The sequence below is a fragment of the Lytechinus variegatus genome, chromosome 3 (assembly GCF_018143015.1).
Source record: "Lytechinus variegatus isolate NC3 chromosome 3, Lvar_3.0, whole genome shotgun sequence".
NCBI classification, from domain to species: Eukaryota; Metazoa; Echinodermata; class Echinoidea; order Temnopleuroida; family Toxopneustidae; genus Lytechinus; species Lytechinus variegatus.
The window spans coordinates 27,957,117-27,974,668 of record NC_054742.1 but is presented as its reverse complement, the minus strand read 5'-3'; the positions used below and the strand labels follow the sequence as shown (position 1 = coordinate 27,974,668).

The window sequence follows — 17,552 nt, the reverse complement described above, 5'->3', positions numbered from 1 at the left end:
AAGAGAAAGAACTTACAGGGGGTCCAGCTAATCCAGGTCTTCCAGGTGGTCCAACCATACCAGGCTGTGGGAGACAAGAGATGACAGAAAAATGATTACTCAAACTTGCTTTCAAGCCAGAGACTCTCCTGATACAACAGTCAGACTAATCTATACAGCCATCTGTTTATTACAGTGATAGATGGATACCAAAAGCCCTGCAATGCATCAGAATATGATACCCTGGTATACAGGGGGTTTTTTTATTGAAAGATTTTATTTAGAATAAAATATGTAGCACTTGCATTTTGAATGAAGTATGGGTGAAAATTTTAAGATGAATTTTGTGTTGTTTTCTCTACTTATCACCCCCATGACTTGATAAGAACATGCAATATTTAGATAATGCTTAATACAATGTTTCTAAGCACTGCGTTCTATTACCCTAGTTTTACCATGGCTACTCTGATCAGGCCATTGAGCATTTATGGAATTTCTTCCTACATGGTATCCATTTACTACACCTGGGTAGAGAGTGGCAAATATAGATAAACATCAGGGGCAAATGATGTGAATATTGCAGTGGGATTTGAGCCTCAAAGCATCTCTACAATGACTTTCCTTCAGTAGTTATTAACCTCAAGCCTCTCTTTTCATACTATCCTGGTGAACAGGAAATTTCCTTTCCTCAGAATGTTTAAGGATGGGTCAACGGACAACATCAACCACTGCTGTAAATTACTATTTCATTTGGTAATCTGTCAGTTCTAGGTATCCTGTTGAATATTCTTTTTAAAAAAAAATGGCTAATACAGCAAAACATGGAAAAGGAGAAGACTTACTGGGATGTCAAATGGTTCTCCCTTAGCTCCCTTTGGTCCTGGACGACCTTTCACCTAATGACAGAGAGATATGATCATTCATGATTAATAAACAATTGCACCCTAAGAAAATCATGATTTCAAGATCTATTGGCACTACCTGATATATTGCATAATGAACAAAAACAAACAAACATTTGAACATATACAGTATGATGACTGCCAAAAGGATCTTCTGAACCATTTTTTTTTGTTCAATATCAAATATTTCTTTGTTCTTTTTTCAAAAGGTTTGTGTTTGAATTCTGTTTCTTGTTCTGTACACTATTGTGACATCATTGAATAAAAGTCATAAAATAAACAATTTCATGATTCTTTCAGATTGTGAATAGGAATCAATGGAGGTGGATGATTGGCACGACTACTTGGTCACCAAAGTTGAGACATAAACGAACAACACAAATCATTTTTTACTTACCGCAGGTGGAGCTGGAGGGGTGAAACGTGGCACACAGATTCAGAAGCAGGAGGCGATTTGAAAAGAAAAATACATACATACGTATAACATATTAGAAATTACCAATGTTTTAGGGCTCGCTCCCATACAAAACAGTAAAGCACCTCACTTACACTTTCACTGCTGCAAAGTGAAATAAACTACACTCTAATGTATTGCTACTGCCCTCAAGAAATGCAAATTCGTATATGCTCATTGCATTTTGCATTGTATAACAATGAGGTACATAATTATAGTAACAATGAAAGCAAAATATGAGGTGAATTACTGATTTATATGAGAACAGCCATGAGCACCCCAAAACTGCCCCTTTCATTTGCATCAACCATAACTGGTAATTTGGATATCTAATGCTTAGAGAAAGCATAAGTTAATCCACAGCAACTACAATATAATGCATTCTTTCATTCAAATTTATATTTATATATTGGGGCAGATGCTTATGTTTATTTTTCATACTTACTCTCTCCCTGAATCTGAAATGCAAGCTACATATATTCTCCTCAAATCAAAATAAAAAGGACAAAACAAGGGATTCTCAAACATGCAAGGTAGATTTATATTAATCGAGGTAACAGACATCATCACAAACCACAGGACAAAAAGGGGAGGATTCGTGCAACAGGTCTCATGCATATTAGAGAGGGAGAAAAAGTAACAAATCTCCATTAATAAAACAAGGTTTAGGTAAAAAAAAATTATCATCTTCAAGTATCCACTGAATATGATCTTCTAAATAAAATGAAAATTTTAATCCATTCCCTCTCCATTAATGTACATCATCCATGATCAATACCGCTCTGTATGGGAATATATACTAGTCTACCCTCCTTGTTCATGAAAGAGAAAGGTATTAAGAGTTTGAATCAGTGGTATTCCACAAGAAGTCCATAAAGCTGGGCTTCAATTTACATTGTCAATTGAATTTAACGCTGATTAAGTTGGAATGCAGGTGTTGTTTTTCATTTTGGTTGGTTTGTGGTTTTTTTTTTTGACACTATCAACAGATTGTGCTTAAAAATTGTTCTACCTACAAAATCCCACACCTTTCACAGCATGTCAAGTTGACAACACATGCAAATAAAATGATTGTAATATGATTCTTTTTTCATAAATAACATTTTCTTCTTTCTTCTTTCTAAAAAGGAAAGAAAATAAATCACATACTATTATAGAAAAAAGTCAATGTGTTTTGTCTGAGAAAGAATGATAGCTTTTGACTTACGAGCCTTGGCACAACGAATAAATCTACAATCAGTAAGGGCACCCTCTCTGGTGGCTCTCATTGAAAAATCTGAAGAGGCTGCAACGTGCTTGTAAAGACTGGCACAGATATAGTAGTCTTCATCGCAGTTGATATCAGCAGAATCAACAAGGGCATCTAGGTTACGGAAGGTCATTGTATCTCCAGCACCCATGTCAGTGCTAGCATCGGCAGGATCCAGCGTCTGAGTACGCAGAATGTCACGCCTACCAGAGCCATCGTTGTTGGTGGAAGTATAGGTCTCAAGACGCCAGAGATTATTACCATTTGCATCTCCTCCAGTAGGGTTGGAGTTCACAGTAAAGTCGAATGATAGATCATTGGGTCCATCAGACAATTCAGGGTCAGAGTTGAGAATCAGTCGGGTGTTATCAATCAAAACTCCTGCATGATAAATAATAATCAATTAAGTAACCATTCTATAGTGACTTTAATTTTAATTTCATTTTATATCAGCTTTATTCAATCTATAACTAGGTACATTAACAAACATGACTGGCCTACTAGTGGGAAAATCAATAAGTCAATTTATTCAATCCTTTCGATTCTATTATCTTACACAACTTAGTGTGCAATAAAAGAATAGTACAGCAGGATACTTAAACAATAGACAGGAAGTTGGAAGTACCCAGGGTATTAGGAGTAGATGGGATGTCTATTCAGAAAGACCTGTTACATATGAATAGTCAGGTCTATTCAGAAGTTCAGACAGTACATTTCAATAGGAGTTAAGATAATTGTTAATTCTCTTTTGAAAGGCTCATTTCAATCCATAATTGCCAGGCTCTGTGAATTTGGTAGTTTATTAAAACACAATAACATAGAAAATAAGCCTTGTTTATGGAATACATTTCCAAATGCGAACTTGGATATAGACTGTAAACTTGAAAGTCTCACAATGATAGTCATACTGAATGAAAAGAATACTATACCTTCACAGTTCATCTCAAAGCAAGAAGTCAAGACATCTTCAGTGGGGTTGGCAACCAATACAAAGTCTGGCCTGGGTCTTTCTCCCTTGCGAAGCTCAGTACAGAAGTACCTTACTTCGTTGCAAGTCAAGCCTGTCATATCCATGTTGGTGTCCACAGCTCCATAACGGATGTTCTCACCAGGGAATGCAGATTTGTCTTTCTGGTACTGGGTGAAGACATATGCAGTTTGTGGGTTGTATCGCATACCACGGCCATCAGGGAAGGTGCTACCATATGTTGTAACGTCCCAAAGTCCCTGACCTTGGGCCTTTCCACTAGAAGGATCAGCTATGGCTGTCATTTCGTACAAGATTCGGTTGTTTCTGGTGCCCTCATTCACACGATTATTGCCAAGTGGATCAGTTACGACATCATTGATCATAACAGCTATAGAAAATAAGATCATGTTTGAAGATATGGATCAAAATCTCAATTTTTTCGGTTCAATCATATCAAAAGTGAATTACATCAAACTAAAAGTATGCATTCAGTATAGATCACAAAAAAGAACAATATAATTTCTTCAATGATTCAAGTCATTGATGAATAAAATAGATTGAAATTTTATAGATATATTTCTCTTACGTCTTCGGCAAGGCTGCTCCTTACAGCTGATGATAACATCACCACCTCCATTGATCTCAAATTCGAAGTCTGGGCTGGCACGTAGACCCTTGGCGAACTCTAGACAGAGCCAGCGGTACTCAGAATCACATCCAAGCTGTGACAGATCAAATTCAGTCTCCAGACGATTCAACTCAAGGGGCATGCCTTCTCCCTCAGCTGGGGTTGAGGACTGGCTACGGGTCAAGATCTGACGCTTGTAATCAAGACGAGGACCTGTTCCCTGTGGGTTCTGGGCTCCAAACACACCAATACGCCAAAGACCATCTCCATCTGCTGCACCACTCTCAGGCAGTGTGCTGACATCAACATTGAAGCGCACATCATCAGGACTATCTGGGGAAACTCGTCCATGGGTCATGTCCCAATCCAGGTCGGTGAAAACAACACCTGCAAACAGATTCATAACAGTGTAAACGTCACAGATGCAACAAGTTTAGTTTGGAAATACAAAAAAGGTTTTGCTACTTTGGACCAAAACTGAAAATGAAGAAGACTTTAAGATGCTTACCTTTGCAAGCTCCATCAGGCACCTCAAAGCAACTCCTGAGTACAGATTCATCAGGAACGGCAGTAAACTCAAAGTCAGGTCTGGAAACTGGGTTTTTGCTGAGCTCATTACAGATGTATTTGACCTGCGGACAACGAAGGCCTGTCATATCAAAATTGGTGGCAAGAGGCACAAAATCTAGAGTGTCACCAGCAGTCAGGACAGGAAGAGAAGCATGATAGCCAGAGAGAACTTGCTCCTGGAAGTTATTCTGGGGTCCATTACCATTGGCACGCTCACTACCCCACTGGCTGAGGGTCCACAGGTCCACACCACGTACCACACCTGAATCAGGGGTTGTAGTTGCAACAGACTCGTACTGGATAGGATTGGTTGCCTTGCCTTCATAGAGTATCAGGTCAGAGGGTGTATCAGTGGGGGTGGATGTAAGATCTTCAACCTCGACACCTGTGGTAACAGGAAAAGATTTGATTTGCACATGCAAAATTGATTCCACATTCAGACAGACTGTGAAATCTTGCAGCTCATGCAAGAAAGAAATTTGTTTCCCTTTTTCATCAAACTGTATTGTCCATGCCATCTAAATAGCCATGCAGTAAAAAGAAATCAACTACAACGCTATTATTATTCTTGTCCCAAAGAAAAGGCCAAAATATCCTCAAAAGGAAAGAGTCGTTCATGCGCTTAGAGTAGACGCGAATTAAAGTGAGGAACATTAACAGTTGGAAGAGAAACTAGTGAGTTACAAAAATCATAAAAATTTCAAGTTTGTAGATTTTGTTAAAAGAATTAACAGGTTGAAAGACAAGTGAGCATAAAGAGCAAGATTGTAAAGAAGGCCTTATCAAGACCATTTTGTCAAAAGATTTTGAATAGCAATAGAAATTGAAGAGACAAGTTCATGCTTGGCTGGAGAACAAGAGAGATCAGAAGGAAAGGAAGAATTGACCATGCAATATTAAAAGAATCAATATGATTTCTTTCAGCAAACATGACCAAATACCACTCTTGTTTCTCCACTGCCAGCATCTTGCTCCTGTATCAGGGTTTTTCCCGAAGGGGTAAGATCGCTATCACCTCTCCATGGTCTACCTAACGATATCCTTAGTTATCTAAACCTGTAAGGGAAAAGGGGGTTATCAAATATGCCCTAGCAGGTTCCTATTTACGAAAAAAATATTTATATATTTTCACCAACATCTTTGCCTCAGGGCAAACTATGCTGGTGGCCAAGTACTCAAAAGGGTGAGAGATTGATAGTCATGCTATGATGATGGTACACAGAATGACAAGTGTGATGATGGTGACAAATATGATAGTATTAAGATTGAGAGTGAGAGTAATAGAGAGGTTGAAGGATCTTCACTCTCTCTAGACGTTACCTCTACATGGTTGCTCCCTGCAAGATATGATTGAATCAGTTCCAGCTTGGGTCTCGAATTTGAAGCCTGGGGCAGGGTTGACACCTTGCTTGAATTCCACACATAAGAAACGGTAGTCATCACAGCCAAGCTCATCGATTGGGAAGTTGGTAACAATGTTGTCAAATTCAAGAGGTCCACCTTCTTCAAGAGGTCGAGCTTCATTGAAGGGGTCTAGGGTCTGTGTAATTTCGTCCCTACGAGGGCCATCACCATTTGGACGGGTAGCGGCGAATACGCCAAGCTGCCATAAGCCTTGTCCATTGACATCTGGACTCTCTGGGTCAAAGTTGATGTTGGTGTCGAGGGTAAGAGGAGATGGCTGACCAAATGGAGCATCACCAATTTCATAATTCCAGTCAATATCAATAGCAGTGACACCTATTAGGAATACAGAAATTAAGCATTTGTTACAGTAAAAAAAACAATGATCAAGCATTTATATTCTTCTTTGGCTAGACCCAAATAGAAAATAATTTCAGTGTGATTCATTAAATAGTATTCATTTCTCCAAGATTTCAAGCATACAATATTGTAATATATAGATACATCATAAAAGGACCGTGAATGGCTTCAACTTTAAACTAACGACACAAGAGATTTCACTCACCTTTGCAACGGTCCCTCATGTCAATACACTCAGTGATTACCGATTCATCTGGGCGAGCCTCGAATACGTAGTTTACACTAGCCCTGTTGTTCTTGTCAAGATCAAAGCAGACCCATTCAGCATCCTCACAGCGAATGCCAGTCATGTCAAAGTCAAAGGTGACGCTGTTCATGTCAAGGTTCTGGTCATCCAACAGAGTAGTGCCTGCTTCAGAGGGATCCAGGATTTGCTCGTTGAGGCCAGCCTTAGGACCAGAGCCATCTGCTCTCCTGCTGCCATAGACACCAACCTTCCATAGCTGGTCTCCTCGGACATTGGTGGAATCGTCATGGGTGATACCAGAGAGGTCAACACTAAGAGGATTCCTCTTATTTTCATAGATGATCTGGTTTCCAAGATCAGCTTCCAAGTCTGTGAAAACGGCCCCTGTAAACGAAGGAGAAACCATGAAAGAAAAAGTATGATTACACAGAATTTTGTCATAAGATATCGATGTTCAGGTTGATGTAACCCAGAGTAAATATGTATTGAATTATTTTGAGAAAAAATGACATATATTCATCTTGCACAAAATATGATAACACTGAACACATGTGTGTTATAAGTAATATAAATTGCAAAGAATTAACAATAATTGTACTACAATGAAATAAAAGTTCATAAATTATTTGACATATCTATGTAAACTCACTATATTATGGAAAAGAGCCACAATAAATTTACCTAAATGTATGTGAATCAGATAATACAGGCTGACAGAATACAGTTTAATAGCATGCTAAATTTTTTCATTTTCTACTTATCTCTTTTTATTTCTATTATTCCTCACTTTGCAAAATGAGGAAATCGTATTCATGATTAAAAAAAAAGAAGTTATGAATGAAGCCTGCATATAAATTCCTAGAAACATTATGAAAGAAGACCTCCTCTTTAAGCAAAGACAATTCCAAGATGAAGACGAAGTGCTCTTATATTTTCTTAAACTTACTTGAGAGACATTCTTGCTCTTTACAGGTGACAAGTGTGTTGGCTCTGGCACTATTGTCAACGGCACCCACCACTCGGAAGAAGAAATCGGGGTTTGGGTTATCTCCTCCAGTGAATTCTAGACAGAGGTAGTTAAAGTCATTGCATCCAATTGTTCCCATCTGGAAGTCGGTGATAGCGTCCTGGATTTCAAGAGGGCTATCTGCTATGAGGGTGGTACCTTGTTGGGGTCTATCAAGAGTCTGGCTCTGGTAGTCGAATCGCTCCCCACTACCATCCCTGTTCCTGCTACCAAAGAGACCCTGGCGCCACAGGCCACTGCCGACTAGCTCCCGGTTGCCATCGCGGAAGAGTACAGTACTGTCAATGCTGACAGAGCTCGCTTCATCTGGGAAAACGGGTTCAACTGGTTCCACTGTCCACTGAAGTTCCTCAGCAAATACTCCTGTAGGGGTTGAAAAAAGATGGCCAAATTATTACTTTCAGAATCAAAAACAGTTTTAGAGTCTTTAGAGGTTTGTCCAAACATATTGTTGTATCACTGGAAAGGTGCTAACACATATGACAGAGAATGCTCCATAATTCATTTTCTTACGACTTGTTTACATTCAGAATAACTGACTTAACAAGCTTTCAAGTCCTAAGAAAATAGATACTTTGCATTTTCATAAATATTTATTTTCAACAAATAATATGATTGGTGTATCTATGCACATCCTATGTTCTACAGTTGTTTTTTAAAAATGATCAGTGTTTACATTGTAGTGTTGTATTTTTGGACATGTGTTTAAGTGATTGAGTAAAGAGTTGCAATCAGTTGAACTGGTATTACACTTCTCACAATAAACATATACTTCACATTCTCTCTCACAATGATGAAAAGGAGAAAAGGAGATATGAAACACATAAAGAAACAAATAAAAGGGAGAGCATGAACAGAAACAATACATAACACATATTACATAAATAATGATCAAACTTTGCACCTCAATATTTGTCAACAAATATTCATTTATTTGATTAACTGACTTACATACTAACTCATGTTGAAAGATCATCAATTCAAGGCCAAGTCTTAAGAATAGCAATGAATTAAAATCAAACTCAAACTTTGAGTCAAAAGTTCAATCTCTTAACTACACTAATTTCAGATCAATCGCAGTTGTGACCAGTCACCCCAAAACCAACAATAGGTCTCCGGGGAAGGTTCTCTGTAAATAGCCAAAACAGTAATATGGTCTTCAAACACTAAATAATAAAAAATTGCCTTATCTGAAAAGATAATTCTTCTTCATCATACTGTAAGAATTAGAAGTTGCAAAATTGAATAAAATACAAGAGAAAAGAATCTTTAATATCATTTTTTTTCGGAATGCTATGCTTAATCAAGATTGCAGTGTGCATATCACATGTTTGAGTGAACCCCACACTTCAAACCTTGGTTTCTCCTAATCTTTTTAAGCTTTCTTTGCATTTCCTCAGCATTCAATTCCAAGTATTTGTTAGGGTTAATTTTGATCAATTTTGATGAGTAATATATTATTTTAAAACGTAGGAAGGACTTTATCAAGCTCAATAAAAATGTCAACACTCATTTTGAGCAACTAATTGTTCTGGTTTTGGGGTGGCTGATCACATTTTGAGTATGATTTTAATCTATTGAAATTATTCTTAAGACAGGCACAGACCCAGCTTAGATTTTGGGTCAAATGATTTTAAGAGGATGAGAGAGGTAATTAAATCCCAATACAGTGACCCTCACATTTGAATCCTAATAACATAGTAATTTATATATAATAACAACAAAATAATTATATGGCGTATTTGTATTGGGCACATATCCATCTTAATAAGTGCTGAGGGTGCTTCTATATAACCCTCACTGGGCTGGGCTACCATTTCCAGTGCTCACAGCTTTTTTGAAGATTACTTCTTACCAGTACCTATACACTTTGTTATCTATTAAGATGTCAACAGCTCTTCTCCAAGATGTCTGTCTGGACATTCCATCAGACTATTAATGAAACCTGGATTCTTGTAAGGGTTTTTTCCTTGACTATTAGACTGCATGGACTTGATTTCAACCAAACATTGCTGGATCACGAGGTCATTTCCCTACCACCTGAGCATTTCGACAAGCCTCTTCCCAAATGAACTTAATAATTAGTCTTTTCAATTCTGAATTAACGAGTAAACAGTTCTCTAACTTATCAAAGCATTATGACCTTTCATAACTTCATCAATTATCAAATACTTTCTATCCTCCTAGTGTAAATATATTCTACACTACACTCTTTACAAAATAGATTTTATCAATTATATGAATTTTATTATTAATTTATTTACATCACAACCCTACCCTTCATATAACCACCCCCTATTTCTATGTAATTGTCTGACTATGGTAATCCCCCACTTCACCCTTTCCCTCCCATTCCTCTCTTGAATCAAACTTCATCCCTTTTATAAGATATTTTACAAACAGGGTGTGTACATGAACCATCTGGCTTTGATTACGTCTGTAAGCTGAAGAATTTCCTAATTGGGATAGCATGCAGTGTCCCCACAGTGAGGTAAGTAATCATTTTACGATATGCTCTACAGGATCATTAACAACCATATTCAAGCGGCCCTACATTGACAAATCATGGGGAAATTGAATCAATATGAAATTTGCAAAAGGCCAATTGACTTGCATAATATAATCCATCCGTCATGAGAGCCCATCGGACTAATGCGTTCGGACACCACAAATTTGACCAAACAAATGATCGCATTTACTTCGGGTTGACGCAGTTTCCAACAATCCCAGTTCTTAGTAGACTCTTAGCAGGTCTGTTGATTGCTATAACAAAACAAAATATATCCTTTGTAAAGACATGTTTCAAAGTAGAAACATGCAGTTACTTCTGGTAAGTCTACAACCTATCACTCTCATATTTCGACCTCCAAGACATGCCAGAGTCTCTTACATAACACCCCAGGCACTTCCATATAATAAGCTGCTTTCTCATTGACCCAACGTTGAAATGGTAATAAATCATGGCACTTGGAACAGGAACAGACCATCAGGAAAGTAAGCCAGGTGAAATACTTGAATCCCTGATTTCCCCATGAATTGTCAATGGTAGGTTACTTTGATGGTTGAAGGTTTCCTCCAGCTCTTCCACAGCTTTCACATACTTTTTTCATAAAGAAAAAGGGTTACAAAGTTCTTTACAGGGAAAGTTGACCTATTCTGATGGTTGTTTGGTAGTCGATGTCCTTGGTGCTAAGCATACTCTCCATAGGATCTGAAACAAAAAGTGAACACTGTAAGTACAAAACATAACAATACCCAAGTAATACCAAAATAGAAGCAGCATAAATACAATTCTTATTGTGCAAGAACCCTAAAATAACCCTTGTATTTATCCAATAGTACATCTGATGAATAGTCCGTAAGATTAGCCTAGCTGCAGTTCTTACATGTTTATCACTAATTTCATGGTTTCTTATTATCATGTTTTTACAGATATCATTTTAATGACAAATCTAAAGGAAAAAATGGATATATCATAAATTGAAGATACAAAGGAGACGAGACCTTCACGAGGATGATAATGTGGCAATCCTTGTCTCAATTAGAAGTGTTTTTCCTTATCTATCTTCTTTTTTTGTTGGAGGGGGTAATTCACTTCCTAAATTGCATGCTCTTATATCCCCTTGTAAGGGTCATACTAGTGGACTGAAACAATAATAAAATGCTTTGAGACTTAAGTGAAAATATTGTGACTTCTACAGTGGTTTTGTGGCATGTATAATATAGATAATTTGTGTTGCCTCCTTAAATAGACTTTACTAAATTTCCTTTGTAGAGTGCTTTAATGTTCATCAAATGGTAACATCCATAATAACATAGTCAAATGCAATGCAAACTATTTCTTCTGATCTTGTCCAAAATATATCCTGACTCTGACCAAAAAAATATTGTCAGCAACTCAAATAATCTTGAGAAATAATTTGTATCAAATGAGACTAAGAAATAAGAACAAAATCAGATAATAATAAAGTATAATTTGTCTAGATCGGTTAACTATTTCATATTTCAAAATACATGTACAGCTTATTCTTATACCCAAAAGGTGGTATAAATGGGTTGTAGTTTTAAAGTAACACTAAAAGTAGCACACTGTAATATCCACAGGATGATAAAAATAGTAACAAAATATGATCAAATATCTGAAAACAAATCCCCACTGAATTACAAATTTGTGGGAAGGTATTCTGAAAAGTGAAATCAAAGCATTTTTTTCATAATGATATTAAGGGGCCACTTGTTAAGAATTGTTGAATCTTTACTGTATAGATTGACCTTCCAAATTAAGTAATTCTACAGGTCTTATAAAGATGAAATTGACCTTCCCAAATAATTCTACAGGTCGTATTAACTAGCATAAGCTAATTTACTTTTTAAATCTTTTAATAACTACATAATTTGCATCAGTTTAATTAAACATATCAAAAACTTGCCAAAGTTGAAATTGTAACTATGCCCTTTCCATACTAAAGTTAATCTTAAGACAGAAATCTACCATAGTTTTAAATTAAACAGAATGGTTAAATTCTAGTTATTGCAATCACACCCCAAAAGACAATATACACTTTCATGGTGTTTAAGGTTACAAATTTGTCACAAGCATCTAAAGGTTATTCTGAATAGCTTTCATTCAGTCTATTGTGGTGTTCTTTAGATTTATTGACTGTCGCATACTTAAAATAAAAACTTGTCTTACTTTGATTGAATTTAGAAAAAAAGACAGCAAGTCCTTATTTACTTCAGAAGAATTGCATTATTTGTTCATACAAAAGTTCTTGAGAGTTCTAATCCACCTATTAACACCTACATTCAATATCTCTTGAAACACAGCAATTGAATAGACTGCAAACTTGAAACCAAATTTTCTTAAAAGCAACATCCTGTTACTATAAACATGCTTCTAGTCACAACAGCCTCAAAAGGGATTATTCAAAGGATAGGGATCTAACCAAGTTGATGGGGCTTCAACAAGTGGGAAGGGAACTTAAAGCTGGAGTGATTAGGCCTACTACATAATGCCAATGATAGGAGGAAATTTAGAGACAAAGGCCGGTATTCTGAAGTCAGTCTAACTCTGTGCTAAAATTATGTTGAGCCAAAAATTCAAAAAATTGTTCATATTCTATATATCTAATGTTTACTATTTTGTTTTCTTTAGCTTTCATATGGAGGAAAAATACTTCAGTTATCATTCCCAGACAATTATGAACAATTTGGGTGTCATATGAGTTAAAGAAAATGTGTACTGATAGGGATTTGTGCCCAAATTGGTTCTTCATAGTTAAACAACTACAAACCAGGGTTTACTTTAAACCCAAGTTCAGAATATGGGCCAGGGAGAACACTGTAAAAATAGGCATTGTACATGTAGTTTTGAAATAATGGGTATCATTCTAAAGCTGGAAATTTCATTTTTCATTTTTTTTGTCCGAATAAGAGTATTTTATGGTCAAGTGATCACTCCCTGTACAATGCATGCATTAATGGTATTGGTATTGCCTTGACAACACATGTAATATCCAGTAACCATACTAACATTTTAATTGAATCATTTCTTCTTTTCTTTCATCTGCCTCATACTTAATTCCCATGATTTCTTTGACCTCTGACCTGAATCGACAACCCCATATCTAGCTTTTCAATTTCCCTCTAGATATGCACAGCCATAATTTGATTAAGGATTTAATCAATGACAAAGATATGAATTGGTCAAAAACAAGCATTTCTAATTCCCCATACACTCTGACCTTTGATCAATTGATTTGATCAGGAATTCTCAGATATAAACTATACATGCATCAACAAAAAAAAAACAGAATTTTGAAGGTCAATATCCACAGATTTAAATTTGAATATAATTGGGCAATTCCTCAGCTTTCCTTTAACACCTTACTTGCACCTCTGACACAGTACATTAGCATGTACTTTGAAAATCAATGTTGAAGATAACCTCTGTTTTTCTGTGTTTTCATTTCTATTTTAAAAACTTCACAAAATTTCAAATTGAAAAAATAAAAAATAATTCATCATAGGGGAGATAATTCGAATCAAATTAACATACATTCGGTAATCAATACTAAGTGAGGATTATATATTTCCTTTTTTTCAAAATGAATTTATGTTTCATTGATAAATGAATAGAATGTCATTCCATGCAATTCTTTATCTCCCCACCCACCTCCCAAAAGTTGTACCAAAATTGCACGTGCTAATATTGCTATCATATCTATGGTAACACCAAAGAAAGACTGACTTACAAGACAATGCTATCTCTTGAATTGCTCAACACTAGGGCAACACTATATGTATATTTAAAACACAAATCTTTCCTTAGCATCATAACATATTCAAGAAATTTAGGAAATGCCAGAAATATATTTCTTGAATAGGAAATCCTAAATATCAATTTTCAAACTCTGAAAAATGTTATAGATAATTGGTAAACTTACCTTAATTAAAATCGAAACCGATCGCTTCTTTGCAACGCATTTCTGGAAACATGCTGAGTGCGCAAGCCTTCAAAAAATAAACAATATCTGAAAACAGTTGTAATTATACAATGAAAGTACTCAACACACACAACAATGATCAAATGTATCATGAAATGGCTGAAGAGAAATGTAGAAAAGAAACATCATATCAACATAGCGAACAAGAAATAATGACACATGAACAATTAATATGAGAAGTCAATAGAGTTTCATCAAACTGACAAACATGATATAAAATGGAAATTAGTAACAAGTGAGAAAAAACACATGAAAAGAAGGTGAAAACACCCATAATAAAAACTTGGCCACCAGCAAAATATACCCAACAATGGCAATAGAGTTTCATAAATGGTGAATTAGATACAATTTATAGACATAAAACATTAACATGTATCATGATAAAGAATGCATTGAATATCAATTGAGGAATGAGTAAACATGGAAAAGAAAAGAAAATTGAACAGAAAAAATAACAAATACTAAAATCAAATCATAACAACAAATATTTACAGAGCATAAACAAATTATCAAAATAGCATTATAGAAAACAAAATTTTAAAAGAAAAGAAAAATTAAAACATTAACATATAATAACTTGACCATCCGGAATTAAACCAATCAAATAATTATGTTATAAAATATATATAACATCTAAATTGTTCATTAAGCTTTTGTCAGTGATATTCAAAAGCAAATTCAAAAGGTTACTGAAATACTTCAGTTCAACCAAGTGTAAAAAATATATGTCAGGAAAAAATAGCTAATATAATACTTGCTCTCCTGTATAATTTTTAAGCAAGAATGTGATTCACTACTCATTAGTGAAATGAGTGCCACAGGCGTCTCTTCAGACAGGTGTGTGCACTCTGTAATTCCAATCATTATTGTTACCAAAATTATTATCATGAGGAGTTTCTGAATAGATTTCAATTTTCAGTGATCAGATCCAAATTAATCATTGAAGTTTCTGCCTGGGAGCAATATAACAAGAAAAAAGATTTCCTTTGATTAAATCCCAAACATTTCCCCTGATCTCCGTTAATTTCACCTCTAAAGAAGAAGTTCCCAGTGAATTCTATGAAAACAAACCTTCACAATCAGCAGGGGAACAACTGACTAGGATACTGGGGTCAGGAACAGGGATAAGGTTGAAATTGGTAGTGGGGAATCCCCCTTTTCTAAATTCCACACAAATATATTGGACCTGGTTGCATGTCAATCCACTCATGTTAAGGTCAAAATCTACACTGGCATAAAGCATGTCTTCAGTGACACGCATCGTCTTGTCTTGCTGTTCTTTAGTGAGCACCTGCAGTTGTAAAGCAGAAAGGGAGGAGGAAAGACAGAACGAAGAAGAATAGCAAAACACAGGATGTATGATAAGGAATGGAAAGATGGATGGAAAGGTGGATGGACGAGTGGATAGAAATATTTTTATTGAAAATGGGTAGGTGGATGGGAATATAAATGAATGGAATAATAGATGGGTGGATGGAAGGTTGAATTGGTGTATTGAAGGAGATGGATGGAAGGAAGGGTGGATAAATGAATGGATAGACGGATGGATGTGTTGCCATGGTGATAAAACATAAATGGAACCGATAGGAAACAAAGACATGAAAAATGAGCAATATGACAAAAATGAAAGATTTAATGGAAACATAACCAGAATTAAAAAAAATCAAAACGACGAGGGAGTGGAATGTTGATAAATGGAGAAAACAACATGGAGATCAAGTGATGAAATGAAAACATTAACAAAACATTCATAATGGCCATGACAAATGTGAATGATGAAATGAAAAAACAAAAAAAAGGTTTATGACAAAACATATGTAAAGTATATAATGAATAAACAAACAATGAAACAGAATGATGAAGAAAAGATATGGAAAAGATAGGAAGCATTGAAAGAGAAAAGAAGAAACAGAAAAATGTCATAAGTCATTGTGTTTATAAAGAGGAAAAGATATTGCAGTCATATAAATATCATGAATATAAATAAATAAATATGTAAGATTATTAATATAAATCTCAATAAGGGTTAACAAATATTGGTCAAGAAGAAAAGAGAAAGACATGATGCATAAAAAAGAAAATACATATAACAGAACCATGTATACAAGTTGGGTATAGGTAAAACATTTTATCGATGGACATTTGATATCAAATATTTCAAGCATCATCTTTGAAGAAAGAGGAATAAAATATACACAATTCTACTGACAAAATATAAGTGTTAATACACAGAATATAATCCATTGCAATACATTCATCTCAAATAGACAAAGAAATCTGTTTGTGCCAAAACTGTAAAGCAAACAGGTTTCTTAAAACTTTGGCACACAACACTCGAAACAAATCAATGACTATAAAATAAAGAGAGTGTAACACCTAGTTCCAGTTTGTAGCATATTCAGATCAATATGCAATGAAACTTGGGTTTGATGATGACAAAGCTCCCAGAGGGATTCACAAATAGTAAGTTTGGACTTATAGTCACACCATGGAGACACATCAAAGGAATCAGACTCACAACAAATACCATAAATGATGCATCTGATGGGCACAGTCTGACAAACAAAGTCCAACTTTACTCTTTGTGATATCCTTTCATCATGGAATCTTTGATTTATTTTTCATCATCAATTATAAGAATAAATATGAAGACTTTTTCATTCAACCCACCTGATTCCTCTCACTGTAGCGTTGTCCTAGACCATTCATATTGGAGCTCCCAAATGCACTCATTTCCCACAATCCTTCTCCAGCCACACCCACACCTTGACCACGGATAGCAACTTCCATGGAGATGGGGTTGGAGTAACGGTCATTAAGGATACCCCGGTCAAAACACGATTGCCAACATTTGTAATCTCCAAATCTAATGCATAAAGAGAGAGAGAGGATTAGCTAATGATGGTTGTTATATTCCATTCACATCTGCTAACCATAAAAGAAGAGGAACAAAGTCGTATATTTGTTTTCAATAAGAACTTTCCTGAATTTCCTAAATGGCTATTGTCCACTCCAAATTAGGACAATTTTTATTTAACCCCATATAGCACATGCTAATTTGTTAAAAATTGAAGTCATTACATTTACATTAACATCAACATGGAGATTTTTGTTTTTTTACTTGAATTTTCATTTATATTAATCTTGACATTTACAATTTTGTTTTTGTTTTTCCTTTTTGTAATAAGTTCATTAAAGAATTCAAGGGAAAACTGTAACATAATAACGTTCAAAGCAGAGATCTATACATTATAAT

The 17,552-nt window shown here is 35.5% G+C and overlaps 1 protein-coding gene across 1 annotated transcript in view; it reads right to left on the bottom strand.

Annotated features, from left to right (window-relative positions):
- Nucleotides 1-17,552, bottom strand: part of LOC121410681 — an 81,481-nt gene that overhangs the window by 33,291 nt on the left and 30,638 nt on the right. Inside the window, 13 exon segments of the mRNA XM_041602926.1 lie at nucleotides 17-64; nucleotides 822-875; nucleotides 1,279-1,289; nucleotides 2,543-2,965; nucleotides 3,514-3,942; nucleotides 4,141-4,569; nucleotides 4,691-5,137; nucleotides 6,073-6,492; nucleotides 6,722-7,147; nucleotides 7,710-8,153; nucleotides 15,368-15,587; nucleotides 16,967-17,124; nucleotides 17,127-17,162. Coding sequence (XP_041458860.1) covers nucleotides 17-64; nucleotides 822-875; nucleotides 1,279-1,289; nucleotides 2,543-2,965; nucleotides 3,514-3,942; nucleotides 4,141-4,569; nucleotides 4,691-5,137; nucleotides 6,073-6,492; nucleotides 6,722-7,147; nucleotides 7,710-8,153; nucleotides 15,368-15,587; nucleotides 16,967-17,124; nucleotides 17,127-17,162 — 3,545 coding nt within the window.